The sequence below is a fragment of the Emydura macquarii genome, unplaced genomic scaffold (genome assembly GCF_026122565.2).
Source record: "Emydura macquarii macquarii isolate MOO-44397 ecotype Brisbane River unplaced genomic scaffold, CSIRO-AGI_Emac_v2 contig_968, whole genome shotgun sequence".
Taxonomy (NCBI): Eukaryota; Metazoa; Chordata; order Testudines; family Chelidae; genus Emydura; species Emydura macquarii.
The window spans coordinates 5,840,630-5,867,439 of NW_027131105.1; the positions used below are offsets into that span (position 1 = coordinate 5,840,630).

General features: G+C 56.4%; 1 protein-coding gene across 2 annotated transcripts; it reads left to right on the plus strand.

Moving 5' to 3' along the window:
• Positions 1-5,154: 5,154 nt before the first annotated feature.
• PPP2R5B (protein phosphatase 2 regulatory subunit B'beta) lies at positions 5,155-25,083 on the plus strand. 2 transcript variants are annotated; one of them, XM_067543941.1, is made up of 13 exons: positions 5,155-7,464; positions 14,964-15,160; positions 15,426-15,527; positions 15,882-15,974; positions 16,625-16,755; positions 17,536-17,595; positions 18,009-18,117; positions 19,032-19,085; positions 19,172-19,222; positions 19,527-19,646; positions 20,257-20,384; positions 20,713-20,814; positions 21,288-25,083. In XM_067543941.1, exons 1-13 carry the CDS (start codon positions 7,266-7,268, stop codon positions 21,433-21,435), a joined length of 1,494 nt encoding a protein of 497 aa, XP_067400042.1. In that variant the 5' UTR covers positions 5,155-7,265; the 3' UTR covers positions 21,436-25,083. The 2 variants fall into 2 exon arrangements, with proteins under 2 accessions (XP_067400042.1, XP_067400043.1); XM_067543942.1 differs by having other exon boundaries at positions 21,298-25,083.
• The last annotated feature ends 1,727 nt before the right edge of the window (positions 25,084-26,810 follow it).

Consider the following 26,810-nt stretch of genomic DNA (forward strand, 5'->3'; position numbering starts at 1 on the left):
GACCAAAGGTGCCCTCCCGTCTTCCCCCCACCACTAGAGGTACCCGCTAACCAGGAGGAAGCAGGCGTGGCAGCAGAGGGAAATGGGCTCTGGGCAGTGGGAGCCAGGGTTGGGGTTGAAGAGAGACGTCTGGCTGGCTGCCAGACTGGGCACAGACTGGGCACTGAACGCTTCCTCTGCCCCGGCACTTGAGGCAGACCCTGGCACTGCCCCAGCTCTGGCTCATCCCGTAGCAAGCTGGCACCAGCCACAGACCAGTCAAGGGTGTTGATAAAGGTGACACAAAGTGAGACAATTCGGGGGTGAGCTGCCCATCTCTGCTCCCCCAACCCATCCCTCCTGGGTGGCAGGGATCCTTTGCCAGTGTGCCTCACGTGTGGAACGAGCTGTGTCAAGTCTCAGCCCCTGCCAGGAGCCCTGGCTTTGCCCTCATTTACTTTCTATGCCTCTGCCCCTTTGACCTTCTAAACCCTAAACCCTCTTCCATCTCCTCCACACCACCGTCACATCCACCCAGCAAACAACCTTCCTTCATTCCCACCCCCACCCCCCACATGTACATCTTGTTCCAAGGGGATTGGGTCTGGTCACCTCCCCCCAAGGGGTGGGGCCAAGCCCCCCTTCTTACGTCAGAGCAGCACATTTGGGGTTAATCATTACCCCCCTACCGGATTCACCCACCAGCCCATTTCCTGTGGGAGCCAAGATCACCCCCCTGACCCCCAATTTGGTGCCATGAGTTCTGCTACTCAGTCACCTATTGCTGAAGTTTGGCCTCCACAGACCACTCCGTGCATCCACTTCTCATCCGGACACACCCTCCCATGTCGCAAATGGGAGGCAGAGGGCTTCACCTACAAAGGGGAGGTTTGCCCCCAGAATCAACCACCCCATTGTCATAATGTTAATGGTGCTAAGCAAGAGGCTGAAAGGCTGGCCCCATGGGAGGGGGGGGGCACAGAGAGGGCTGAGACCTGGCAGACTCATCACATATGGTGGTTTGGGTGGGGGGGTCCCCAGCAGGAAACCAGCTCCAGGGAGAGAGGCTGAGACCTGCCATAGACTCATCATGTGCCAGGACAAGACTGACCCAAAAATCCTCTGGCAGGGGCTGGTATATCTCATTTCCCCACACACCCAGCCTCACCCCTGACCCTCCCCGTGGCAAGTGTCCAGGGCTTACCTGTCTGCCCTTCAAATTGCACCCTGCAATACCCTCACCCTGTTCCTCGGAGCTAGGGCTGGGCTGGGGAACCAGCACCCTGCAGTCTCCATGTAACCCAGTGGACACCCCTCTCCACCCCTTTTACCACCCCACTGTTGCAACAATTCCCACCAGCACCAGCTGTCCCCTGGTAGGCACAGCAGCATGTATGTGTGAGTTCACGTGTGTGTGTGCACACGTATGTGCGTCTGCATATGTGTATGTCTGAGCACGTGCACGTGTGTGTGTGTGTGTGTGTGTGTGTGCATGAAGCAATCACCACAAGCACAAAGGGATGCTCTCAACCTGGGAAAGGGGGGGGGGACTCCAGCAGCAACAGCAGGGGAGGGGCAGAAAGGAGGGGGCGAGGTGGGGGTGTCTGGAACAGAAGTGACCTTGCTGTCACAGTCTGAGTAGAGGGCTGCTCTAGTCCAGGGCATGGGGAGCTTGTGGGGGTGCAGAACTTGCCCCCCTCCCTGCAGCCCCCTTCACTACCCCACTGCCCAGCCCTGAGGGGCCCAGCCAGGACCCTTCCAGCCCCTCTGCCACTCTCCCTTCAACTCCCTCATCCATTAGCCTTAAGATGCTTACGAGCCTCAAATCCCTGCTCAGTTCAGCCCATGGTGTCCCCTTCCCCACCTGCAGACAAGTTTAGCCACACGTGAAGCCATGGTGTGGACCCGGCTCGGTGGCAGCCATGGCTGGCTCTGTGGGGGGGGGACCTGTCCCAACTCCACAGCCCAGCTCTGGGTCCACAAGACAAGGGGGAGCTGGTCTGACAGCCCTAGAAACTGGGATTCGGCATCTATCCTCAGGCAGTGCTGCTTCAGGCTCACAGGCCCATCCAGCCCGGTATCAACCTCCCTGCCACGCTGGGTCACACCCATGAGCCCATCCAGTTCGGCATCACACTTCCAACCATGCTGCCCCCTCGTGCAATTCTACTCTGCATGACCTGCTCCAAGATAGCCCAATGCACGGTAACCTGGTGCAATGGAATGTGACAGCATCTGTCTTGACTCAGCAACTCCACTACTTCCCCCTCCCTCTAGTGCAATGCAGCCCCTGGCATTCAAGGAGATGCAGGGCATTCCATGCAATTATAGCCCGTGCCACGAAATGCAGCAGAACGCAATGCACTGCAACATAACACAGAGTCAAAATGCTCTTCTCATTTAGGGCTTGAACCTTTGGGGAACCGAGCAGTTGAGGGTGTCTGATAGTTCACAGGTTCAAAGCTATACATGGATGCTGTCTCAGAGCACTCCCTTGTGTCCAGGGACAGCCCTTCAGGAACCCTGCCTCAGTTTCCCTCTGAGTACTGAGAATAATCCAGTTACACCCAGAGTCTTTAAGAACAAGATTTCCCCCTTTCTTAGGGCTAATTAATTCAAATTAACCAGCTACCCTCTTTAAATTCAGGGTTTCCCAGCCCTCCTTCTTGGGGCTGGACGATTTCAATCCTGGTCTGCTTAGCGTGTAAAGTCCTCCCTCAGTTTCAGGGGTTTCACAAGCCCTCCTCATTGGGGCTGTGTCCAGCTGAGCTCTTCCTCTCCATCTCAGCAGTTCCCTCCTTGACTGGGCTTGGAGCCTTCTCTTGAATCAGGCTTTTGATCCTCCTCAGTTGGGTCTAGTAACCCCAACGCTGGGTCTGTGCTGGCTGGGAGAGAGGGAAGCATTGCCCTGCCCACTCTACAAAGCTCCTGGTCCCGGGGCCCTTAAAGGAATAATGGGTTGGGATGGCCCAATATCTCTCCCCTCCCAGACACTAACTGCTTCTCTTCCCAATGGTGGCTTCCATCATTTTTCCAGCCTTCATCTGCTCCCCCCCACAACCCCTGAAATCAGGGTAAATGGCCTCCCAAACTATCCCCTCTGGCCTTAAAAGGCCAGTACACAGTTACAGAAACCTTCCACGGGACAGATGCAGTGACATCTTTGAGATTGTACCAGGGTCACCCATGGGAGAATTTGGCCTCCTGTGAACGCCAGTGCAATTAACTGCACTCCAGATCAAAGCACTGCTCTGCAATTCAGCTGAATGCAACGCAGCTCTGTGCTGTCACCCCAGCTTCAAGGCAGTTCTCTTTGGTGCGATGCACAGCAGTGCAATGTAATTCAATGCAACACATCCTCCAAGTTCGGTGCAGCTCATGACTCCCAGTTGTGTGCAATACAGTCCAGGGCAATCCTTCCCAGTGCAATGCAGCACCCACCAGCATGGCAACAGCTGTAGAGAACTGCATTTTCCTTCCCCTGCCAGACCTCTGCCCCCTCCAGAGGGACCATCTCTAAATCTCCTCAGGCCCCTTTAAGAGTAGATCTGGTGCATTACATCACTACAGGCAGCCATTGCAGAGCCAGGAGGTTAAAGGCTGCCCTGGGCAAGCCACAGCCTGAAGAAGCAGCAGCAGGAGGATAGGCTAGAGTCCCTGTCATGCATCCTCTGCCTACAACTCCCAAGCTGCAATGGGGCAGGTTGCTGATTTAACCCATTAGTGCTCATGCTCCTGCAAGCAGCAATAACACAGCCCCTGACAGTCAATCAGGTGATATGTTTTGGGGGGGATTTGGGCTGAACCCCAAAGTTCAGGGGTTGCAGTAGCTGTGCAGATAAACATTGGGAAGGGAGGCACTGCTAGCCCAGGTTCCACTGATAACTATGTCTGACCAGCCCTAGTATATCACAACCACTGCTGCATGGGCCCAGATGCTCTAAGAGGACCTCAGAGCACACAACAAAAATTCATTAGCAAAGGTTTGCCAGCCTCCTGCCAGCAGGACCCCTGCATGGGGGTGGGGGAAGGGTACACTTTACTGGTGCCTAGAGGGGCCTGGCCCAAGCTGCAGCCTCCATTACCATGAGGAAAAAAAATGTCATGGCTCATGAGATTGTATGTATGGGATGAGGGGCTGGGGAATGTGTGTGGGAGGGGCCCATGTTACATGTTTGTACTGGGCCTGAAAAAAGTATGCTGGGGCCCTGCTTGCCAGTGCCGTTCTCCCCCTTTTACAGATGGGGAAGGGGGGGGAAACTGAGGCACAGAGACAGGGCAGTGACAAAGCCAGAACCCAGGAGTCCTGCCTCTTCAGCCCACAGCGTTGTAATCACTAGACCCTGCCTCACCCGCTGGGGCAGTGACCCCTTTATTCCATCTCTCTGGTGTCCGATTTCTCCTGCCACCTGTTTGGAAAGCCCCGGTCCCGGCAGCAGCATCTCAACCACCTTGGACTCCTACGGAGGAAATCAGGTTGCGACCACGTCGGCTTCGAGCGATTCACGCCAGCGCTGGGGACGGGGGGCGGGCACGCATGGCTTGAAACCCTGCACACACCCTGTCTCTTCAGGGAACGTCCCCCCGCGGGCAATAGTGGGAGCCGCCTCCAGCCTGCAAGGGACACCCCCCCACGGAGTGTCGGTGCATGAGGCGGGAGCTCCGCCGGCACGTGAATGAACATTTCTCCCTGCAACGCGGGGGCCAACAATTCCCGGAGCAGCCGCGCGACCCCTGGTGCACACGCGCGAGCAGCAGCAGCAGCAGTTTCCCTCCCAGCGCCGCCTGCACGGCGCCTGGCGCCTCCCTCCGCTGGCAGACGAGCCCCGGCAGCTCCCCACGGAGCCCTTAGGCAATGCCTAGTACAAGCAAGAGCGCGAGCAGCTCCTGGAGGTGCACCAAGCCCTAGTGCGCCTGACCCACCTGGGCCCTCCCTGAGCAGCACCTGCGCCTTTAAAACTGGGCGGAGTCCTGCTCTCGGCCCAGCCAATGGCCGCTGGGGGTGACATCATTCTACAGCAGTGACGCAGGTTCTATTTTTAAGGAACCAATGGGTTGGCCGGGAGGGCGTCACGTGGCCAGGAGAGGTTACTTAATGTCAGTTTAATGAACGGTGCATCAAAGAGAGGCCGGGAGGTTGCCGGCTGGGGAGGGGGGGGCCTTGCAGGACAAGGGGGGGGACTGGCGCTGCCTCGGCCGGGCGGGATCCCGTGCACCGAGCTGGGGAGCTGCTGCTGCATCATCCAACCGCTGAGCTCGGCCCCAAGCCGTCAGCTGCTCCCTGGATCCGCGCAGGCCGAGCTGCAGAGAGGCGGGGGAGCTGGTCCATGAGGCTGCCGGCACCCCCGGCGGGGCAGCCCCCAGGAAGAGGAGAGGAGCCGAGCAGCTCATCTTAGCTTCTCCGCCGCCCCGTGGGGAGGGGGCCTGGACTGGTGTTGCGAGCCCCGGTTGCACTTGGCTCTCAGGAGGCTGGGAGGGGGCCAGGGAAGGGAGGAGGCCTCGGTCTCTGCATTGCAACAAGGGCAGGCTTCGCAAAGGGGGCTGTTATTTATTTCGTTTGCTTGGCTGTTGACGAGCCTTCCAGCGAGGCAGGGCGTTGGGGAGGGAGCCATGGTAAGATGAGCCCAGCGTGTCTCCAGAGCCCTGACCCTGCCACCTGAGGAAGGCAGCGAGAAGGGGAGCAGGTGGGGGCGTGAACCCGCATCTTCCCCCTGCATAGAGATCTCTTGCTTTCAGCCCAACCCGGCTGTAGGTTGGGAGATGCAGCTTGGTGCAGAATGACCCTTCTCCCCCCACCTGTCGGCCCCAAATCCACCGCAGGTGACTCTGTTGGAGGTGATTACATGGCTGGTGACCCTCGTTTTTCCCCTCCCAGGACACAAATTTCCTCCTTCCTTTCCGACCCTCGGATCTTGCCCACGTCAGAGGGAGACAGGCATCTCCTTCCATGATCTCCTTTTAATTTTTATAACAGGGTTACATTTTTTGGGTGCGTGTGTGAAATCTTCGATCTGTTACATTTTGGCTTAAATATTGTGGCTTGCATCTCTCTCCAAAGGGACAGAAGCTGCCTAGGTAGAGGGCAGAGGAGATTGATCTACCTATAGCGGCCTTAAGCCAAAAGCCTTTGCCAGTGAATGGAAGATTGTGTGTGTGATTTATTTGGTGCATGGTTCTGATTTTTTTTCAAAGGTTAAAGTCTTCCATTTACTTTGCAAAACAAGCTGGGTAGCTGTGTGTATAGTGTTGTAAAAAACATTCACATTTCTCTTCCCCATAGTTGCAGAAGGGTGGGGAACCAAAATCTGTGTCATTTAGCAACTTCCCCCTTTGCAAAGTTTTTGCTGCTTGGATGGGAGTGGAGGGTCAGAGTGGTGTGTGCAATTTACTAGGCTGCTGCTAAATTCAGGAGTTGGTGTTGTGCCCTTGCTTTGGCTTGGGGGTGGGGAAGCGGAAAGCAAATGAACTTAAGGAAGTGTCTTTAGTTTTGGAAGAGATAGTTTACAAACACGTCTTTTAAAATTCAGTCTTAAATGAGAAAGAGTACAGTCAGGTTGGCGTTGAATGCACTATTATTTAGGGGTTGCAAAAAGGGATGGGGTTTTGCTGCTAGAACTGCCTCCTAAAATTTATCCTACAGTCACCAAAGTTTGGCAGGAACCAGTTTCAAATCCTTGTTGGCTTTTGATTCGTCGGGATATCTACTGGGGGGAGAGGTGTCTGAACTGGGCAACTTGAATCTTTACCCTTTGGAGATATGTGAGGAAGAGAAACTTGTGATTCAGAATAAACTCTTCGCTTTTGAAATGCACCAGGAACTTATTCGAATCCAGGCTTGAGGAATTACTGGATTTCAGACGAACTCATCCTCTGCATCGGGGTGCCCCGGGAATAAATACACGATCCCCTGCCACTGTAGCCGAGCAGGGGACAGGTGTGTGTGTGGGGGGGGAATATACCTTCTGCCAAAGCAGGTGTCTCGTGGGGTCCGAAGCTCTGAATGTACCTGTGGACCTAAAGTAAGGCTCCAGGCCTGGAACCCTCTTGGGAATCAGAAGCTGGACGATCACTCCAGCCCGGGAAGCGAAGGGGATCGGAGACGTGCTGCCCTCTTGCCATGGGGCATGTGCTGAGGATGCGAGCAGCCTCTATTCCTGCGATGTTGGACACCTCTCCGGAGTGCTAACGGGCACGGCTTTACCCAGCATCCTCTTGGCTTAGCCAGAGTGGCCCTTTCCATTGGAGGAGGAGCCACCTTGCTCTGATAGCTGCTCCCACCTGCAAACATGGAGACCAAGCTGCCCCCTGCTGGCACCCCCACCAGCCCCTCATCCCCAGGGCTGTCGCCTGTCCCCCCGCCTGATAAAGTGGATGGTTTCTCCCGGCGCTCCCTGCGTCGCTCCCGACAGCGCCGCTCTCACAGCTCGTCCCAGTTCCGGTACCAGAGCAACCAGCAGGAGCTCACACCCCTGCCCCTGCTGAAAGGTGAGTGTCACACAGCTGGCGGGGCTGGAAGCCAGGACTCCTGGGTTCTGTCCCAGCTCTGGGACGGGAGTGGGGTCTTGTTGTTGGAGAAGGGGGTTGGGAGTCCTGGGGTTCTCTCTTCAGCTCTGGACAAGTGCCTCCCCTGTGCCTCAGTTTCCCCATCTCTAAGCGGGGGGATTTCTACCCTACCTGATACTTGCACAAGGCTTGGCCCATACGGCAGGTCTGGGAATGCTCAGTGCGAGCATGAGACCTTTATTTTTCACCTGCCCTCCTTCGCCCCATGTTCCCTTGTCACCCTGCCCTGTCATCCCCAGCCAGACCTGGGCTTTGAGTGCCTTAGCGTTGCCCTGCCCTTGGTGATTCCAAACCACCCCATCCCCAGCATCACCTGGCAGAGGGGTCACGTGGGTTCTCTGGGACTCATTGTTCTTGGTCTTTGTTTTTGTAGGGTCTCCTGGGAGTCCTGGTGCTCTCCGTGTTGGGTTTTATATGGTAGTCTTTTGGGAGCAGCAGGCTTGGCTTTGTTTTTGTAGGGTTGCCCGTGAGTGTTGGGCTTCGTTATTGTAGGGTCTCCTCGGGGCTGCTCCTAACTGTGCTGTAGGGTCCTTTAGTGGAGCTAGGCTAGGTTTGTTGTAGGGTCACTTGGGAGCTCTGGGCCTGCTTTGTTGTTGTAGGGTTGCATGGGAGTTCTGGGCTTGTTGTGATGAGGTTGCTTGCCAATGCTGGGCCTGCCTGCTGCAGTTCCCTTCTCTCCCCACATCCGGGGCTGATCTGGGTTCTGCTGTGTTGCATTCCCTTCCCCTTTCCACAAAGAGGGAAGTGGCTGGAACCCCTTAGTCACCACTGCCCTTCCCTCTTGCCTTGGCCCAACTGGGCCCAATGACTCAGCTGCCCTGCAGGGCACAACCAGCCCCTGGGAAATGAGCCCCAGGGCAGGGGGACTGGCTGCTCAGGCCGTGGGGAATAGGATGTGGGGCCTTTCCTGTCCAGGGGGCACCAGTTCACATCCAGGCTGAGTCACTGCGACATCACTGACCTCTGAGGGCCGTATGGTGGCCCCCAGCATGAGATGAATTTGCCAGGTCCCAGCCTGGCTCCAAGCAGGACATGTGGCTGCACTGCAGAACCAGTGCCCTTGGGACACGGAGCAGGGCTGGGCTGGCCCTGTCCTGTTGGTCTCCAGTCTGCAGTGGCAGGGGTGTGATGCTAACACCACCCCTAGCAGCTCCCGAGCCCTCCTTGTCCTTAGTTCAAACCTTCCTCTTCCTCCCTTCCTTGAGAGCCTCCAGCCCCTGGCCTGCTAGACAGTCCCCATTGCCTTAGCGTCTGTAGGGGCTTGGGACTTGGGAGGAGCCCTGGTGCAGGAGCTGGGGATGGAGGGAGGAGGTGTCATTATCCTTGCGCGGGATGGTACCACTGTAGGGGCAGCTGCTCCCTGGTCATCTAGTGCTTCGTGGTGTGTACAGTCTGCCATGCCGCACAGACCCATGGACTATCTAGCCTGGCCTAGTATCTAGACTCCACTCCCAGAGCTGGGGATAGAACCCAGGAGTCCTGACTCCCAGCCCCCCTGCTCTAACTGCTGGACCCCACTCCCCTCCCAGAACTAGGAATAGAAGCCTGGCTCCCAGCCCCCCTCAGGACAATGCTGGGCATTTGCCTAGTTTCTCTAAGTGCCTTTTGGAGCCAGCAGCCAAATTGATGCTGAGTGTCTCCCTGGGAACCTGTCCAGATACCCACTGGCTCTAGGGCTGGGGGCAGGGTTGCGTGTGAGAGCTCAGGGCTGTAACAGAAGGGCGGCTGCAAGTCAGCGTGAAGAAGGCTTTGCAGCCAATGTCAGGCTCCAGTCGTATAAGTCACCCGGCCGTGCATGTAGCTGGGTTTGATTTGCCCTGACGCTCGTGGGCGCCTCTGAACTGATTTGAGGCGGACCAGGGTCGGCGTGCGGCCGGCCTTCGCACCCGGCCCCGGTGAGAGGATCCCACATGCAGTGGCCAAAGACCAACAGCGTCACTTGTCGCTGGCGACTGCCCTCCGCCCGCATTGGATGGTGGGCTGAGGGCTCTGCGCTTTGCTGCTGAGTCGGCCACAGATGGGCTTGGCAAGCTCCACATCCGCTAAGAAGGGCTAAGGGAGCTGTGGGTCGGGATAGAGGGGCCCCAGCAGAGCTCTGGGCCTGTGTGAGCTCAGCTCTGCAATAGCAAGAAGCTCTTTAAAAACGCACTGTGGGATTTGGCTTCCCACAAGTCTGGCACCCGTGGGGGAGGATCCCTTGGGACTTCCCCTGGATCATGTCCTCATCTTCACGCAGCGATGCCAGCCCTGTGAGCTCCTCTGTTCAGGACTGCTTCGAGGCCAGTACTGCTAGTGGCCTGGGACTTAGGTGAGACCCAGAGGGAGTGGGACTGAACGGCCGTCCCCTGTAGGTGGCCCTGGCTCTAGTCCGGCCCCAGGGTGGGGGACTGGCTGGCTCAGGGGTGGGGAATGGGACAGGGGGCCTTTCCCCTTCAGGGGCCACCAGCGCTGCTGTGGACTGGAATAGCAGCATCTGTCTGCTTGGTGGCCTCTGCCTGGAGTAAATTTTCATGTCTCAGCTAGTTAGAAGCTGGGAGTGGAGTTTGTGCCACCATCCGTCTGCTCCTTCAGTGGCTGAAGCCCTGGTGAATTCACCCTCATCTCAACCATCAATCCCTGCCACCCAGTGCCAGCTGTGCCCCTGGTATCTTCCAGGGCCGGGGGGGGAGGGTGATGGGGAGACGAGTGCCATCTGTGTCCAGCCTGGAGCCCCTCGCCCTGTGCAGGTGAATTTCTGTAGGCCTGTTTTACTGGGTCCTCTCTCTCTCCCTGCCCAGAATGGAACATGAGGCACCAGAGCTGCCTGGCAGGCAGGGAGGTGAGCGACCGAGTGAAGACTGGAGACACGGGGACATTGTCTTGCTCCTGTCTGTCTGAGGGAGCAGGGGCTTCTGGTGGAGCTAGATCCTGGGGAGCCAGGGTCAGGGGACCTTGGCCCAGCTGCATCCCTGGCTGGGGCTGCCCTGTGAGCTGCTGGCCCCCCCGGAAGCTGGAAATGACCTGCCTCAGCAGAGGGCCCTAGGAGGAATATGAGCATCTTCCCTCCCCCACATCTGGCCTTATGCTCCCTCCCCTCCCCCCTGCATCCCAGGGCTCCGGATGCTGCTTCGGCTCAGATCTCTGCTGCTGTGGAGACGACTCCTATGGGGCTTGCTACCCACTGGCCTCCCGGAGGAGCACATCAGGAGTAGGCTTGCTGAGCCAAATCTCTGGACTCCCGAGTCCCGACCCACAGCCCCCTACCCAGCCCCTGCTGAGGCTCCTCAATCCTGACCTACGGGCACCCCTGGCTCAGTGCTGCTCAGTCCCAACCTGCAGCCCCTCTACTACGTCAAACCCTGTGTTAACCTTTCCTGACTCAGATGCACCACCCCTGGTCCAAGGTCCCCCCAACTCGTGTCACTAGTGGCAGGGGCCTATATTCACACCCAGGTCCATGGGGACAAAAGGGGAGTCTTGCACCAGCGCCTCCCACTATCCCATCTGCCTAACCAGGACCCCCTCAGCCTCTTCCTGCTATTATCCCAGCCTCACGTGTCCCAGCTGTGCTCCCGTGTGTTGCTGGAATATTGAGGGCATCGCAGGCAGGTGCTGTGCCAGTCCCAGCCTGGTGGCTTCTTCATGAGCTGTGTTCATTGGGGTGCGGTGCAGGCTGCCTTTTCTTGCTGATCAAAGCTGGCGCCGGTGCCGTCTCTCCAGGGAGCTGTCAGGGCTGAGTAGCTTATTGAGCTCCCATATGGGGATGGTGAGAGGCTGTGATGCTTTGAGAGCAAGGGGTGTGGAATCTGAGATCATCTGTTCAGAGTTTACTGGGGCTCTGCTAGATTCCCCATCCCATGTCTGCCCCACTGTTTTTAGGGGCCCCCTGTGCTGAGCCAGTGGCTGGGGGTGCACTGGGGAGACTTTCTCTGCTGGCCCCAAATTGAGATCCATGGGAGTGCTATAAGAAAACCAGACAGCTCTGCCTGCTGGGGATGGGGGTCTGGCAGTTTTATTGCAGGGTCCCTTGCTCTCTTGGTGGCCCCTGTACACCAGATCTGGGTGGCTGTAGGAGGGTGGGGCAGGTTGAGTGGGGTCTAGGGGCAGGAGCTCTAGGATTCTTGGGTCCTATTTCTGGCTCTGCCACTGACCATAAGCAAGTCCCTTCCCCTCTCTGTGCCTCAGTTACCCGCTCCCACCCTGTGTCTATTTAGACTGAGCTCTTCAAGGCAGGGACTGTCTCTTGAAAGTATCTGTCGTGGAAAGAAAGGACCACGCTATACTTTAGAGTTGGATCGAGTGCAGCTGTAATTGTGACACACACACATATACAAAGTACTTTAGCTAAAGGGAAGCCCAAGCAGCATGTCTACATGCTGATCATTGGTACCAGATACAAAAGACTTGTATAGGGGTTGCTTAGGTTCATTTACATGTTGATCGTATAGTGGAATTTGATTAACAGTTTAGGAAAGACAATTATATGTACAATGGGGTACACCAGATGTTTTCACAGGAAAGACCAAAGAGCCATTTGATAATACAATGTGTTTCAGGTACCCTGGCTATCACCCGAAGATGCGTGGCTACACAATACATGTTAAAATGCTAATTTGTATGGAGTAACTTCCTATGGGGCCAGGAAGACAGGGGGGCACCTACCGATACTTATCAGAACAGGAGATGTTGGTTTACAGACATCAAAAGGGCTAGAGTTCACAAAAGGAGTTTGCATTTAAATGGTGGTCCTGAGACATCCTGTGGGATTTTAGCATCTTTATCTCAGTCTCAGTTTGGGGCATCCTGTCAATGATTTAACCTGAGGGCTTCCATCACAGTTCAGGCTACCCAGTTTCAGGCCAGGCCTTCTATAATCAATTCTATGATTAATTCTTTGATTCCACATATCTGTGCAGTGCTCAGCATGACAGGCCCTTGATCTTGGAGGGGTTGGGGGCTCTGTGCAGTGCTACCCTCAGCCCATAATTATTCAGGTTCTTGCTCCGTTGGGTTATCTGATTCCCTAATGAGCATACCATGCAGAATACTGGACTGGTGCTCAGGACACCTGGGTTCTATTCCTGGCTTTGCTACTGGCCTCCTGGGTGACTTTAGGCAAGTCCCTTCCCTGCTCTGTGCCTCGGTTTCCCCATCTGTAAAATGGGGATGATGCTGACCTCTTTTAGTAAAGTGCTTTGAGATCTATGGGTGAAAAGTGCTGGGGGTTACTACTTGTTAACCCTGCCTCCCTCAGCAGGAATCTGACCTGATTTGCTTCTCAAGGCAGTTTGGGCATCTCAGCAGGAATCCTTGGTCTAATCTGTGGGTCCACACAGGTGTGAATCCCTGCTCAGGCAGACACACGTGCACTAGCTCTGCTTGAGCAAGAGCCTAAAAACAGTAGCCTGGCTGCAGCAGCTTGGGCTGGCTGCCTGAGTACATGCAGGGAGTTGGACAGTAATGGACTCGCTTGGCTAGTCCAAGCCGCTACCCATGCCACCGATATGGCTATCTTCACTAGCACGTGTCTGTCTGCCCGAGCTGGGAAGCACCCTCCCAGGGGCTGTGTAGATGCACCCTGTGTCTCAGCTCTTCCAAGAAACTGTCCTCAATGGTGTCTGCATCCCGTGCTGAGGTTCCCAGGCAGTATGAGGATAGTTGAAGTCCCCCATTATTATTGGGTTGTTTGTTTTTTGTCGCTTCGCTAATCTCCCTGAGAATTTCACAGTCACTGTCACCATCCTGGTCAGGTGGTCGGTAGTGTATTCCTACTGCTATACTTTTAGAAATCCCATGCTTGAATAATATCCCTAAAGCTTCCACGGTACAGTTTGATTAAATTAAATTTTTACTATATTTGACTCTAAGCTTTCTGTCACACAGAGCAGTGGTCCTCAACCAGGGGTATGTGGAGGTCTTCCAAGGGTACATAAACTCATCTAGGTATTTGCCTACATGCACTAGTGAAGTCAGCACAAACTAAAATTTCATACAGACAGTTACTTGTTCATACTGCTGTATATACTGTACACTGAAATGTAAGTACAATATTTATGTTCCAATTGATTTATTTTATAATTCTATGGTAAAAATGAGAAAGTAAGCACTTTTTCAATAGTAGTGTGCTATGACACTTTTGTGTTATGTCTGGATTATTGTGTAAGCAAGTAGTTCTTAAATGAGATGAAACTTGGGGGTACACAAGACAAATCAGACTCCTGAAAGGGGTACAGTAGTCTGGAACAGTTGAGAGCCACTGACATAGAGTGCCACTCCCCCACCAGCACAACTACTCTGTCATTCCTGTGTATTTTGTACCTGGTTATTACTGTGTCCCATTGATAATCATCTGTTCACCAAGTTCCCGTGATGCCTATTATATCAATATTCTCATTCAACACAAGGCACTCAAGTTCACTCCTTGTAGGAATGGTCTCTTCTGCCTTAGAATCTGTGACTCGAAATCAGCCCAAAACCCAGGGTGGAACTTCATTGGCATTAAACAGGGCTTGGATTGTTAATGAATTGCATTGTGGTAGCTCCTAGAAACCCTAGGCATGGAGCTTGCCCCCATTGTGTTAGGTGCTGCACAGACACAGACGGTCCCTGCCCCGAGGAGTTCACAGCAGATGTAATATAACACGGGAAGGGATCAGATGGATGTGAATGGACCTTTTGTGCCAAAGGGCTTTTCTGAAAGGGGAGACACCCCCAAGGAGGGAGCTCCCAGAGCAAGGACTGTGCTGGTTCTCTGCAATCCCCACCCCAGTGTGGCGTTGGGGCTTACCTTCTCTTTGGCTGTTCTGGCAGGGTTGGGGCTTGGGACTAAGCCCCCCGTCCACATAGACTTGGACCATTTCATGTTAAGGGCTGTTGTTTGCTCTGTGCTGACTTTCTCCACCTGCCCCAGATGTGGTGCTGCTGCTCTTCCCCCCTTTGCCCCCCCATGGGAATCGTACCACTTTGTGCTGATGACATGCTCGGTGTGGCACCCAGCTATGTGGGAATGTACCATTTTATACTGGGGGGGTGTGCAGTCTTGGTGCTCTAGAACCTCCGTTCCTGTGTGGGATTGTATCACTTTATGCGTGGGTTGCATGCTTGGTTCTGAACCCCCAACTCACAGTGGATTATACCACTGCCAGGTGAGGAGGGGTGGTGTTGGAATCAAGCTGTTAGTCCATTTGGGATTGTTATGGGGATATGTGTATGTATACACTGTCAGGGTAAGCCCTCCCTTCCCCCCCAGCCCACATGGGATTGTACCACTGTGGAGGTGAGGGGGGTTGGTGTCAGGGCTAAGCCTCCAGCCCACATGGGATTGTACCACTTGCATGGGGGAGGGGGGAATAGTGTCAGGGCTTAAGCTCCAAGTTCATTTGGGATTGTACCACTTTATGGTGGGGGGTGTCCTTGGTGCTGATGGCCTCCTTGCCTTCCAGATGTGGCGGTGTCGGAGCTGCACGAGCTGCTGTGCAAGAAGCTCCAGCAGTGCTGCGTGCTCTTCGACTTCTTGGACTGCGTGGCCGACCTCAAGGGCAAGGAGATCAAGCGGGCGGCGCTCAACGAGCTGGTGGAGTGCGTGGCCACCAACCGTGGCGTCCTCATCGAGCCCGTCTACCCCGAGATCATCAAGATGGTGAGGGAGCAGGGCGGGACGCCTGGGTTCTGTCCCCAGCTCTGGGAGGGCAGTGGGGGCCTAGTGGGCTAGAGCAGGGAGGCTGGGAGCCAGGTCCCCTGGTTCTGTGCCTTTTTCCATTGCTGCTGACCTGCTCATTGAGCATTCTGGGCAGGGCTGATTTCGGTGAAGAACAGGGGCTGGGATTGGCTGGATTGGGGTGTGAGGGTTGGAAGGGGGTTCCCAGGCCCAAGTGACCCCCTCCCCCTCTTTTCTAATTTTCCAGATTTCAGTAAACATCTTTCGGACGCTCCCACCTACTGAGAATCCCGAGTTCGACCCCGAAGAGGATGAGCCCAACCTGGAGCCCTCCTGGCCCCATCTCCAGGTGAGACGCCCCTTGGTGGGAGCGTGTGGCAGGAGGGTTAGGGGTCTGCTGCCAGCGAGGGCTGCGGGATTCATCTTACTGCCCAGGGAGGCAGCAGAATATAGTCGCAGCACCCAGAGTTGGCAGCACTCGCATCCAGTTGGCGGCAGGGCAGGGGTGGAGAGAGGGGGCTTGCTTCTTAGCTCTGCCCCAGGTGGGACCCACCAGCCATTCTTAAGGGGGGTGCGCACTCATGGTCAAAAGAGCAGGGCTATGCTGCAGAGCTGGGTGGCAAGGTGCGAAGATTAAAATGCTGTCTGTGGGGGGAGGGGGAGCCACCATGCATCCAGCAGTGGTCTCAATTCTCTCACTCAGCTGGTGTACGAGTTCTTCCTCCGCTTCCTGGAAAGTCCTGACTTCCAGCCCTCCGTGGCCAAGCGCTACGTCGACCAGAAATTTGTGCTGCTGGTGAGTGGTGCCTGGGAAGGCGGCTGGCTTGGGGGTACTGAGGAATACTGGGGGAGTGGAAGGTCATGAGGGGCTGTTGCTGTTGTGATCCATTGCAGCATGAGGAGTCAATGGGGTGGAGGTGCACCCAGTTGATGGGTGTAATGGCTGCTTCAATGCCCCCAGATCCACATTCATGGGAGTTCTTGGCCTGGATGGTGGAAGCCTGGCTCCTAGCTGGGATGCAGCAAGTTAGCTGGCTCTCAGCCTAACTGGGCTCCAAACCTCCATTATGATGTGGCACATTGGCTGGCAATGGAGACACCACCAGGACTGGACAGGCCCATTGGGAGCAATACCCCCATGGGGTGAGGGGCTTCACCCATGGCAGCCAGTCTTGGGCTGGGAGAGCAGGCAGGAGCCCCAGAGCATGGGTGGGTGGATGTGCTTGGAGCAGCTCTGAGAGCTGGGTTGGTCCCGCACTTGCTGGAGACAAACTAGTCATTGCACCTAGTGTCTGGTGCAGTGTGGGGGGCATGGATCATTTGTGGGGTACCAGGGTTGTGGGGGAAGAGTTAACTCCCCTAGCGTCTATTCAGGCTGGGTATTGGGATGACGGTTGGCGGAGGCTGGGTCGCAAATCATCTGTGAGACCCTCTCCCTGCCCCCAGCTGCTGGAGCTGTTTGACAGCGAGGATCCGCGGGAGCGCGAGTACCTCAAGACCATCCTGCACCGGGTCTACGGCAAGTTCCTCGGGCTGCGCGCCTATATCCGCAAGCAGTGCAACAACATCTTCCTGCGGTGAGCCCCCTGGGCAGCAGGGAGCCTCCTGTGGGGGAGTGGTCCCCTTCCAGACAGTCTTGAGCCAGGCACCATAACCTAACCAAGGAATATGGGCTGCCAGGGCATTTCAGGCATCCCTGGAGAGTGGGACTTCCTGGGGATGATGCTTTATGGAGAGGGGTGGGGTTCCCTGGGCATGAGGCCTCTTTGGGGGCAGGAGGGTGGGACTTCCCAGAAGTATGTCCCCAAAGCAGAAAGCCTCCCAATCTCCTCCTGGTTGGCAGGTGCTTGAGTTGTGTCCCCCAGTCTCAGTGAGGCGGCAGGGCCCTGAGTTCCACCAGTTACCCAGGTCCCCCCTGCCCTAAAGGGGCCCTGTCCCATATGCCCCGTGTGTGGGGTGGGATTGGGGAGATCACCCCGTAAGTTTGACCATGGGGTGTGGGATGACTAGTGCAGGCCTACTGTGAACTCAGCCCATGCTGTAACTCAAGGTGCCCACCAGGGAGCAATGTTCTGCCAGCACAGCAGAGGCTTCTTGGGAGTGTTCTCCAGTGGGTGTGGCCTGAAGTCATGGGGGAGGAGCTAGCCTGCCCACAGCAGCCTCCCCTAGACCCCCCCTTCACTGCTGAGTGCTCAACACGGGTTTCCTTCCTGCCGTACAGCTGGGCAGAGCCGGTTACCTCCCCCTCCAATATGTGGGGGTCGAAGGGGCACAGGCTCCAGCCTCAGCTGGGAGTCGGGGATAGGGGGCTTGGAAAGGCGTTTTCATTTCTTCTTCCCCCCCACACCACTCCCCAGGTTTATCTACGAGACGGAGCATTTCAATGGCGTGGCCGAGCTGCTGGAGATCCTGGGCAGGTAATGGTTGCATGTGGGGGAAGGTATGCATAGGGGAGAGGTGGGGGATGCACATGGGGGGGAAGGTACCCAACCTTACAGGCTCAGCTTGATCCCTCCAAGCATGACCTGCTTTCTGGTAGTCAGCAGAGGGTGCCCCATAGGGATTCACCCCTCCCCAGGGGCGTCCTTCCAATAACCATAGAGTAGCCACACAAGTGTCTGGTACCCCCCAGAGGCTTCTGGGATCTAGGGCTCCCTGTCCCCCATCCTACCACCCCACAGCTTATCCCACTCCCAGATGGAGCCAGCACAGCTCCAGCCTCCTCCCCCCTCCCCCTGGTTCTGGCTCAGCAGCTGGATCCTGGTCTCCCTCTCCCCAGTCGTCTGTGTGAGTGTCACCATATGTCCTTCCCTCCCCCCTTAATGTGCAGCATCATCAATGGCTTTGCCCTGCCACTCAAGACGGAGCACAAGCATTTCCTGGTGCGGGTGCTGATCCCGCTGCACTCCGTCAAATCTCTCTCCATCTTCCATGCCCAGGTAAGTGCCACCCCCTCCTTCCTGGGAGTGGCCCTGAGCCCCAGCCTTCCACCTCCAGGTCAGACAAGGGGTCACCTCCAGGGCTTGATCTGCAGGAGCCTGCTCCTGAAACCATACGAGGAATGGGTGATCCCCAGGGGACGGGCTAGCTGAAGGGGGCAGGGGATGGGCTATAGGGCCCCTGCCCTCTAAAGTCCTGGCTGTCATCTGACCCAGGGCAGGGGGACTAGCTGGTTAGAGGGGCAGGGAATCTGGCCCATGTGACTCTCTTGCGAGGTCTCACCCAGACTCCAGTGGGGGAGGGGAGGGTCCCCGCCAGTACTAGCCGGCAGCCCTGGCAAAGGGGCCAAGAACCCAGTGGGGCCCATGTTCCCTCTCCCTGCCTGGGATCAGGGTTGGGCACGATGCCAGCAGGTGGCAGATTATAGGGCGGCCCCAGTGGTGATGGCCTAGCGCAGCAGCAAAGGGGGGACCCCAGGTCAGTGCTGCCTTTAGCCCCTCCGAGATCTGATTCCCCCCCACCCTCCGCAAGTGCATGCTGTGGTCCCAGGCATTTGGCATTACCTCACTACTGCCCCATTGTGGCTGCCATGTGTCATAGCAGCACTGTTGGCCAAAGCTGGGACAGTGTCTGTCATGAACCCTGCTGATGAAGATCTGACCTTGGGCGGCAGAGGAGGGGGGCAAATCTGGGGGTTGGAGGGGAATCTCTAGGTCTGATGCTGCATATGCTATGGGCATGAGGAGCTGATCCCTATGGGTTCTGGGCTGGTATCCAGGTGATGGGGGGGAGCCCAGTCTCCAGTGCTTGCTGCTGATGGGGAACTGACTTCAGTGGGCTAGGGAGGAATCGAGGGGGCAGGTTTCAGTGCCGGGGATCCCTATCTCTGATGCTGCCCCACCTCCCCTTGCAGCTGGCGTACTGTGTGGTGCAGTTCCTGGAGAAAGATGCCACCCTGACGGAGCATGTAAGTGGAGCCCCATGGTGGGGGGTGGGATCTAGGGCCCAGCGGCTCTGCCCTCTAATCCTGCCGTGTCCCCCTTTCCTCCTCAGGTGATCCGGGGACTGCTGAAATACTGGCCGAAGACCTGCACGCAGAAAGAGGTAGGGCTTGTGCAGGGTGGCGGCGGGGCTTGCTAGCTGGGGAACAGGTTGGCCTGGGGCACTGGAGGGTAAGGTTACAGAGAGGGGCACAGGATGGGGTAAAGAATGGGCTATTGGGGTCTTGAGGGCAGGCTCGGGATGGTTCTTGGGGGACACGCTTGATGGGTGCGGGGAGACATGGTCCGTGGGGATCATGGAGCACTGGGGGGGGTGCACAGGGGCTAGGGTGCATGCAGGGTATCGAGGGCGCCCCTCCCAGCCTTGTAGCTCACAAGGGGGCTCTGCCTCTTCCCTCCCCTGGCAGGTGATGTTCCTGGGCGAGATCGAGGAGATCCTGGACGTGATTGAGCCCTCGCAGTTTGTCAAGGTGCAGGAGCCGCTTTTCAAACAAATCGCACGCTGCATCTCCAGCCCCCACTTCCAGGTGTGTGCAGGCTGGGGGGGGTGGGGCCTGGGCTGGAGGTGGGGCGTAGGCCCCTCATGAGTCTGGGGTCCAGGGCTTCTGCATCAGGATTCTAGGGCACCAAAAGATCATCGCCCCCAATTAGGGGCGGGGGAAGGAGTCTCATTCCCCCTCCCTCCAAGGGTGCCCAGACTTAACCAAGCTGGGGCTCCCTCAGTCTGGGCTGGTCCTGTGTGCTGGGTTCCCCACCCCAGTTTGACAGTTCAGGGGGCCAGGGCTGTCAGGGTGCCAAGAGGCCCTTTCTTTGGGCCCAGGGTGGAGACAAGGCCCCTGCGGGTGGCGATCAGACTCGCACAGGGGAGCCCCTGGATCTGATGCTGTCTTTGCCCTCTGGCTTTGGGGGGGATGAGGAGATGGCCAGGGGCAGTCGGCAGCGCTGACTCAGTCATTCCCCCGCAGCTCGTGAGGTGGGGGGAAGCAAGGGTTGGGTTTAAAGGAGGTCCCAGTTCAGGTTGCAGTGCAAGTGGGAGAAGAGTGTTGGGGGAAGAGCTGATCCTGTTTCCCCTTGTGCCCAATGGGGGGGGGGGGGCTGTGCAGTCCCCAGCCCTGACCCTGTCTCCCCTGTCCCCAGGTGGCAGAGCGGGCTCTGTACTTCTGGAACAACGAATACATCCTGAGTCTGGTCGAGGACAATTGCCACACGGTGCTGCCCGCCATCTTCGGCACCCTCTACCGTGTCTCCAAGGAGCACTGGAACCAGTGAGTGTGTGGGAGGGATGTGTCTCCGCTGCCTGCCCCCTTAGTATCCTGTAGGGCTCCAGGCTCTGAAGATCCCTCCCCTCTGGGGGTCTGTCTTCCCTGCTCCCCACAGCCCCCCAGCTGTGTAAGGAACACGGGGGGGGAAGGGTGTCAAGGGTCTAGAGTACATTGGGGAGTTGGGGTGTGGAGCCTGGCCAGGGAGCCATGGGGTGAGCATCATGGCAAACCCCAGGATGCACTGAGGGCAGAGGCGGATGGGTTCCCAGGGGCAGGGAATCCAGCTGAAGCCGGTCAGGATCTCACCCCTCATCCACCCCCATGCCCCCAGGACGATTGTTTCTCTGGTCTACAACGTGCTCAAGACCTTCATGGAGATGAACGGGAAACTCTTTGACGAGCTCACGGCCTCCTACAAGGTGGAGAAGCAGCAGTAAGTGGGGGCTGAGGAGGGGGAATGTGGGGCACACAGATATTTGAGGGGGGGGCAGTCTCCTCCCCCCACATCCTTGGGGCCAGCCCTCCCCAGGAGAGGTGGGCACTGCTGCCCGGTCATGTGACCTTCTGCCTGGCATCCCAGTGGCCGTACTGGTCTCTTTGCCCTTGTGCGCAGGGTTGGGCAGGGAGCCAGGAGCCCTCTAGTGGTGGGCAGAAGTGGGAGGCCAAGGGGTTGCTGCCGAGGTATGGTGCTTGTCCCCCCACAGTGCCCTCGGGTGACGCTCACCTTGCCTGCACCTCCCCCACAATGCCCTGAGGTGGCCCTGAGCCCATCTTGGCCTGGGTTTCCCAGTGGCTTCTCCAGATTCCCTAGGAGGGCGTTTGACCCCAGCTGCTGCCGTGGGTTATCCACAAGGGGGCCGCGCTGGGTGCTGCTGTTCCCCCTCACTCTCACCCCTGTCTCTGCAGGGAGCTGAAGAAGGAGAAGGAGCGCCAGGAGCTCTGGAAGCAGCTGGATGAGCTGCAGCTGAAGAAGCTGCAGGGTCTGGAGGAGGCACAAATGAACCGGCTCAACCTCCAGCACAGCCTGGGCTTGCAGAGTGGCAACAAGAGTTAGAGAGGTGCCCAGCCGGCCGCCAGCCCCTCCCCTGTCCAGCCTGTGCCAAACCAGAGCCGGCCTCTCCGTGAGGCAGGAGCCCCCCAGCCATCGCCATCCCCATCCCACCAGGGACACAGATCCAAAACAGGAGTGGAGGGGGGCACCCCTGCCTCAGCAATTGCACCTCACTTGGGCTGGCACATCTCCCCATCACATCTCCATGGTGTACGCTTAACACATCACCCCACGTGACCTCCATGGGCCCTAGCTGGCACTGGGGCATGTTATGGGGGGTAGCCCCAGTGCCCCCCACTCTTTCGGGGTGTAGTGTCCAGCCTTAGCCCCTTGCTAAAGGGGCAGGGCCAGGCTATGTCATGGGGTAGGAGCAGGGGAGGGATGCAGTCGGCTGCAGGGGAGCAGCACTTCTGGCGAAGGGGTCCCCATGGCTGCTGGGGGCAGGATGAGGAGCTGGTGACTCTTGGCTTGGCAATCAGCCTGTCTCAGCTGTTCTGGTCCAGGGAGCCACCTCTGATTGGTGTACGGGCTATAACGTGGGGTTAGATGGGGACCCGGATTAGCGATCACAATGTAAGCTGAACCCCTGATGCCCCTGCCATATTCCAGTGGCTTGTGCCTGGCTCTTCTGTAGGGGCAGGATCAGAGGCAGAGTGGCCCCTGTGTTTCTTAAAGCAATAGACCCTCCTGTTCCAACCTAGGGCTCCTAATGCAAGAGGGGAGGGAGCAGAGCCCCTTGCAAGAGGCCTGGAATCCAGTTCCTGCCCCCTCCCCTGCTCTGGGATGGGTGCTATGCTAGCAGGGATGGGCAGGGTCAACTGAAGACCCTGGAGGTGGTGAGATTTAGTGGCTGTGATGGGAAGGACTGAAAAAGAGATCAGCTGAGCCTCACATTGATCCTCCTCCATGCAGCCCCTTGGGTCATTACTGCAGCCCCTGGGGCAGTTCCATCTCTCAGCCCTGGTGCCTGCTCCCCAAAACTTGGCACTTAGCTTAGTGGAGCACCCTCTGAGCTCCCCTATTCATCAGTGCATCCCACACTTCCCACTTCATTCCCCTACAGAAACAGCATGGGGGAGATCTCCCTCTTCCCCATACATCAGTGCACCCCCACAATCCTGACCCTGTCTCCATCCCCATCTCAGTCCCCTGCACAAACAGCATAGGGGAGATCCCCCCTCCCCTAGATATCTGTGCACAATCCTGACTCCCCTGAACAAACATACTTTGGGGAGATTCCCCCCACCACCAGAATCCAGGCTTCTGTGGGATCCTGTTTTCTTCCTCCATCCTCCACTGCTGCCCCAACAGGCAAATGTGTCTCTACTGACATGAATGCCTACATGGCAGAGATGTTGGAGGGGGCTGTGCAGTGCTCTTGATACAGGACCTGCAGCCATGGATGTAACAGCAGGGAAGATGGGGGACTATTAGTGGGGAGGCGAGTGGTGGGTCTGTCTGCCATTATCTGAATTGGCTCCGAGGGGAGAGGAGGAGGGGGAGCCTGGACCTGGGGTCCATGGGTTTTTGCATGGTGGGGGTCCCCCACTCTCTGGAGATGGGGGTGGTGCAAAAAGGAAAGGAAGAGAGCAGGTTTATAGCACTGCAAGCCTAATGCTAATCTCCTCTGCCTCTTCCCCCTCCCAGTCCTCCTTGGTTGAACTCTTGGGACTACATTCCTCCTTACCATGACCCCCTTCCCTCCCCCAGCAGCTGTGAGCTGCTATTGTCACTTTAAATTTTTGCTGCCTCCCTTTTCAATTTCTGTTGGAAACATTTGGGGCAGTTTATTGAAAATGTATGGCCCCCCACTTCAGATGGTACAGTCAATACACCCCTCTCTCCCATTAGATGGTATCATCCATTCTGCTCTTTCCCCCTTAAGGAAAGATCAAGTTGAACCATCCCCTTTTCTAGCTGCCTGAGCCTGAAAAGATTGTATCATCTGGGGCAGTAAAGGGGGGGAGGGAGGAGACTATTTTAAGTGATGTTTTAGTGGATTGTACCATCTATACTCAGTTGTTGCATGGGAGCGGGCTGCATAGGTGCTACCATATGGAAGGGGGAGAAAGGTGTTGAAGTCTGTACCATTTGGAGGTGCTGACTAGGCTGTGCCATCTCAGGAGATGGGGGGAGGAGAGGGGTTTTGGACTGTTCCACTATGGGAGCAGGGGGAATTGAATAGACTAGCATTGCTGGGTTGGGGAAGTTAGACTTGACTGTTCCAACTAGAGCAATTGGGAGGGCGGGTGACTAGATTGTACTGTCAGAGGGTGAGGCAGGTTGGATTTAGCCATTCCAGCTCTGGGAAAGGGATGAGTGTGTAGTTTCTACCATATGAAAGCAGGTGAGCTGGATAGAACCTACCATTGATGGGGTGGCAGTTGGTTTGACCGCTCTGTCTGCCCCCCACTGCTTCCCTTCCCCCCCCCCCCAGATTGAATAGACTATACCGGGTGGGTGGGTGGCAGGCAATGTATCCCATGGGTGAGAAGGAGGAGCCTGAATAGACTACGCCATTTGAAGGGGGTGTAAATAGACTGTACCATCTCAGGTTGTGGGGTAGAAATGTGTAGAAATCCTACATTTCCATTTCTAATCCTGCTGAGCCCATGATCTTTCATCTCCAATGTCTTAATTTTCCTCCCATCATTGAATGCCGGCGCTGGCCGAAAGGCACCCCGGGTATCACATCGTGCCCTCCATACTAGGCATGACTTAAAATATTTTACAGTTCACTGGGGGTTTTGTTATTTTTTAATTACTATTTTATTGGTGGGGGTAGTGGGATATTTTTAATTTAAACCTTAATTTATTTGTAGCAACTCACACCATACGGTGACTGTAGTAACCGGGTGCACAATTGTTGTCTCTTAGATACAGCGGTGACGTAGTTACCATGAGAGGAATTGGGGGTGGGGATGGACACCAGGAGTTATTTTTGAGGGAGGAGGAATTTAGGGGGAGAGGGGTTGAGTAAAAAACAAGAAATTAAATAATTATATTTAAGATAATTTGGTTTAAAGCTGCCCTTCCTCTTTCTCTCCCCTCCCCCATTTCCGTTTGCTGGATAAGTCTGTATTCAATAAAGAGATACTTTCATGTCAGTGGGCTGTGCAGACTCCATTCACAAAGTGTCAGCCTGTAAAGGTGGGAGAAGGGGCTTGGAGGTGGGGGCTGGGTGTCAGGACACCACATCTGGGTTCTTTTATCTGCCATTGATTTTGTTCTGTGACCTTGGGCAGGTTGCAGATCACTGGGTCATTCCTTGCTGTGTCAAATGCACTCACTAGAATGCGGAGTTAATTGCTGGAAGGCCGTAGAGGAGGGCGAAGTATTCTCTTTTCACTGGGCAGAGAGATACAAGTGTTGAAAAGGAGGATGGATGGAAAGACTAGACCCACGCCCCACCCAGAACTGGGCATAGAAGTAAGGACTTCCAGCCTTTGAAATTGGTGACAGGGTCAAATCCATATATTAGCAGGATATGGAGTTTGATGGGTAGAGGAGAGGTTATGCTAGCACCACCCCTCTGGTGGAGAGGAGCAGACCCATGGAGTTCAGAGCTTGCTCTAAATCCTTCTGCAGTGGGTTGGGAAGCAAGATGGCCACCCATGCTTGCTGTGCCCTGAGCTGGGTGGTGGCCTGTTACCCCCCTGCCACCAAGCAGAGCAAAGAGGGATACCAGTGTCCTAGCTTTGGCACCCTGTAATGAATTGGTACCGGCTCTGCCCCAGCAAGGACAGAGCCCAGCACTATTTCTTCCCTAAAGCCTAGGAAGGGCTGGCCTTGCGGGTACTGCTCTGTGCTTGAGACCCTGGAGCCCTGGCTTCAAATTGTGGGGAGGTGTTTCCCATCTCTAAGTGGGTTCTCTATGGGGGATGGGAGAACACTTCTTTAGCCAACAGAGATCTCCATTTGCTGTTCCACTAGTAGGACTGTTATCCTGCCCCACCAGGCTGTGCGCTAGTCACACTCCAAGGTACAGCTCGGATGTTCCCCAGGAGAGCCTGTATCTCTACCAGCAGTTCCCAAACTAGGTTGTGACCCTCCAAAGGGGGTCGTGCTGTCAGCAGATGGGGTTGCAGCGATCCCTATGGGGCAGAGGACGCCATTTTGCTCTGCACAGTATGACCTCATATGTATGGTGCCTGTGAGGTCACACTGCATGGAGGATGCCATTTTGCTCTGCAGACTGGGATCCTGTGCACAGCCTGACTTCCTGCTTCATAAGTATGAATTACGCTGTGCAGAGGCCACCATTTTGTAGAGCAAAATGGCCTTCTCCCGGCAGCCTGATCTTGCACGTACAGTGAGTGCCTGATCGCTCAGGGTGGACAAAACCATTTTGCTCTTCAAAAGGGTGTCCTGCCTCCTCTGTGCTGGCTTGGTCCTGGTAGGAAATTCTTCATTAAAATGCAGTCCTGCCAGTAAATGGTCTATAGAGACTGCTTCTAACCCTTAGCTTAGATATGTTGCTTCCCAGCGTGCAGAGGGCCACATGTCAGCCATGAGCACAGGAGGGGGCTGCCCCACAGGAAGCCCTAGCACCAGCTCTGCACCTTCACCCACCTCCAGCACATCTACCCAACATTAACCCATTGCATGTCTTCCTGCAGGCACTGAGCTGTGGAGTGGCAGGGGCACTGCCTCAAACCCCTGCTGCTGGGGTGGTAGAGAGGGGAGCACTTCCCTGCCATGAGGGTGGGGAGGAAATATGTGAGCTGAACCCTCAGCCAGGGCCTTGTCTCAGGAGTGACGCCACTAGGATGCCCCCTCCTGGTGCACGCTGGGGAAGCAGAGGTGCAGCACCTGTGGGACTCTGCACCTGGAGGATATGGGGGAAATGGAGCCATGGTGTTGAGGTTCAAACCCCAAATACATCTGCTGATTGGCTGCATCAGGCAGATGCTTCCAAGTGGCCACCAGGTGGGGGTGTGGCCTTCTCCATGGGGCAGCCAATGGGCTGCCCAGGCAGGTGTCTGTCTGCTGGTGGTGATTGAGGAGGACCCCCCCCCCCAATGGACCAGTGAGGCGACAGGTCCCTGCAATGTGGCACAGGGCCGTAGGTCAGCGCTGAAGGCTTGGGAGCCTTTCTAGCCTGGATGCCCAAGCAAGGCAGCAGCTGCCAGCCCCCCAGCAGCTTGCAGAGGTCTCCCTCCTTCATGCCCCATGGAGCCTGTTGCTCCCAATGCAGCAATGACCTGGACTGATACCAGGTGGGGGGACAGAGCCTCCAGCTCCTCCCACCCCTCTGCCCTAAAGCTTTTGAGCTGGAGTCTGGTTCCCTGACACAGAAATCAGCCTCCCACTGGTCTCTGCCTCTCCCACCCCAACCTTTCACTGGTCCCGCTCAGCCACAGCCCCTTGCCCTCACC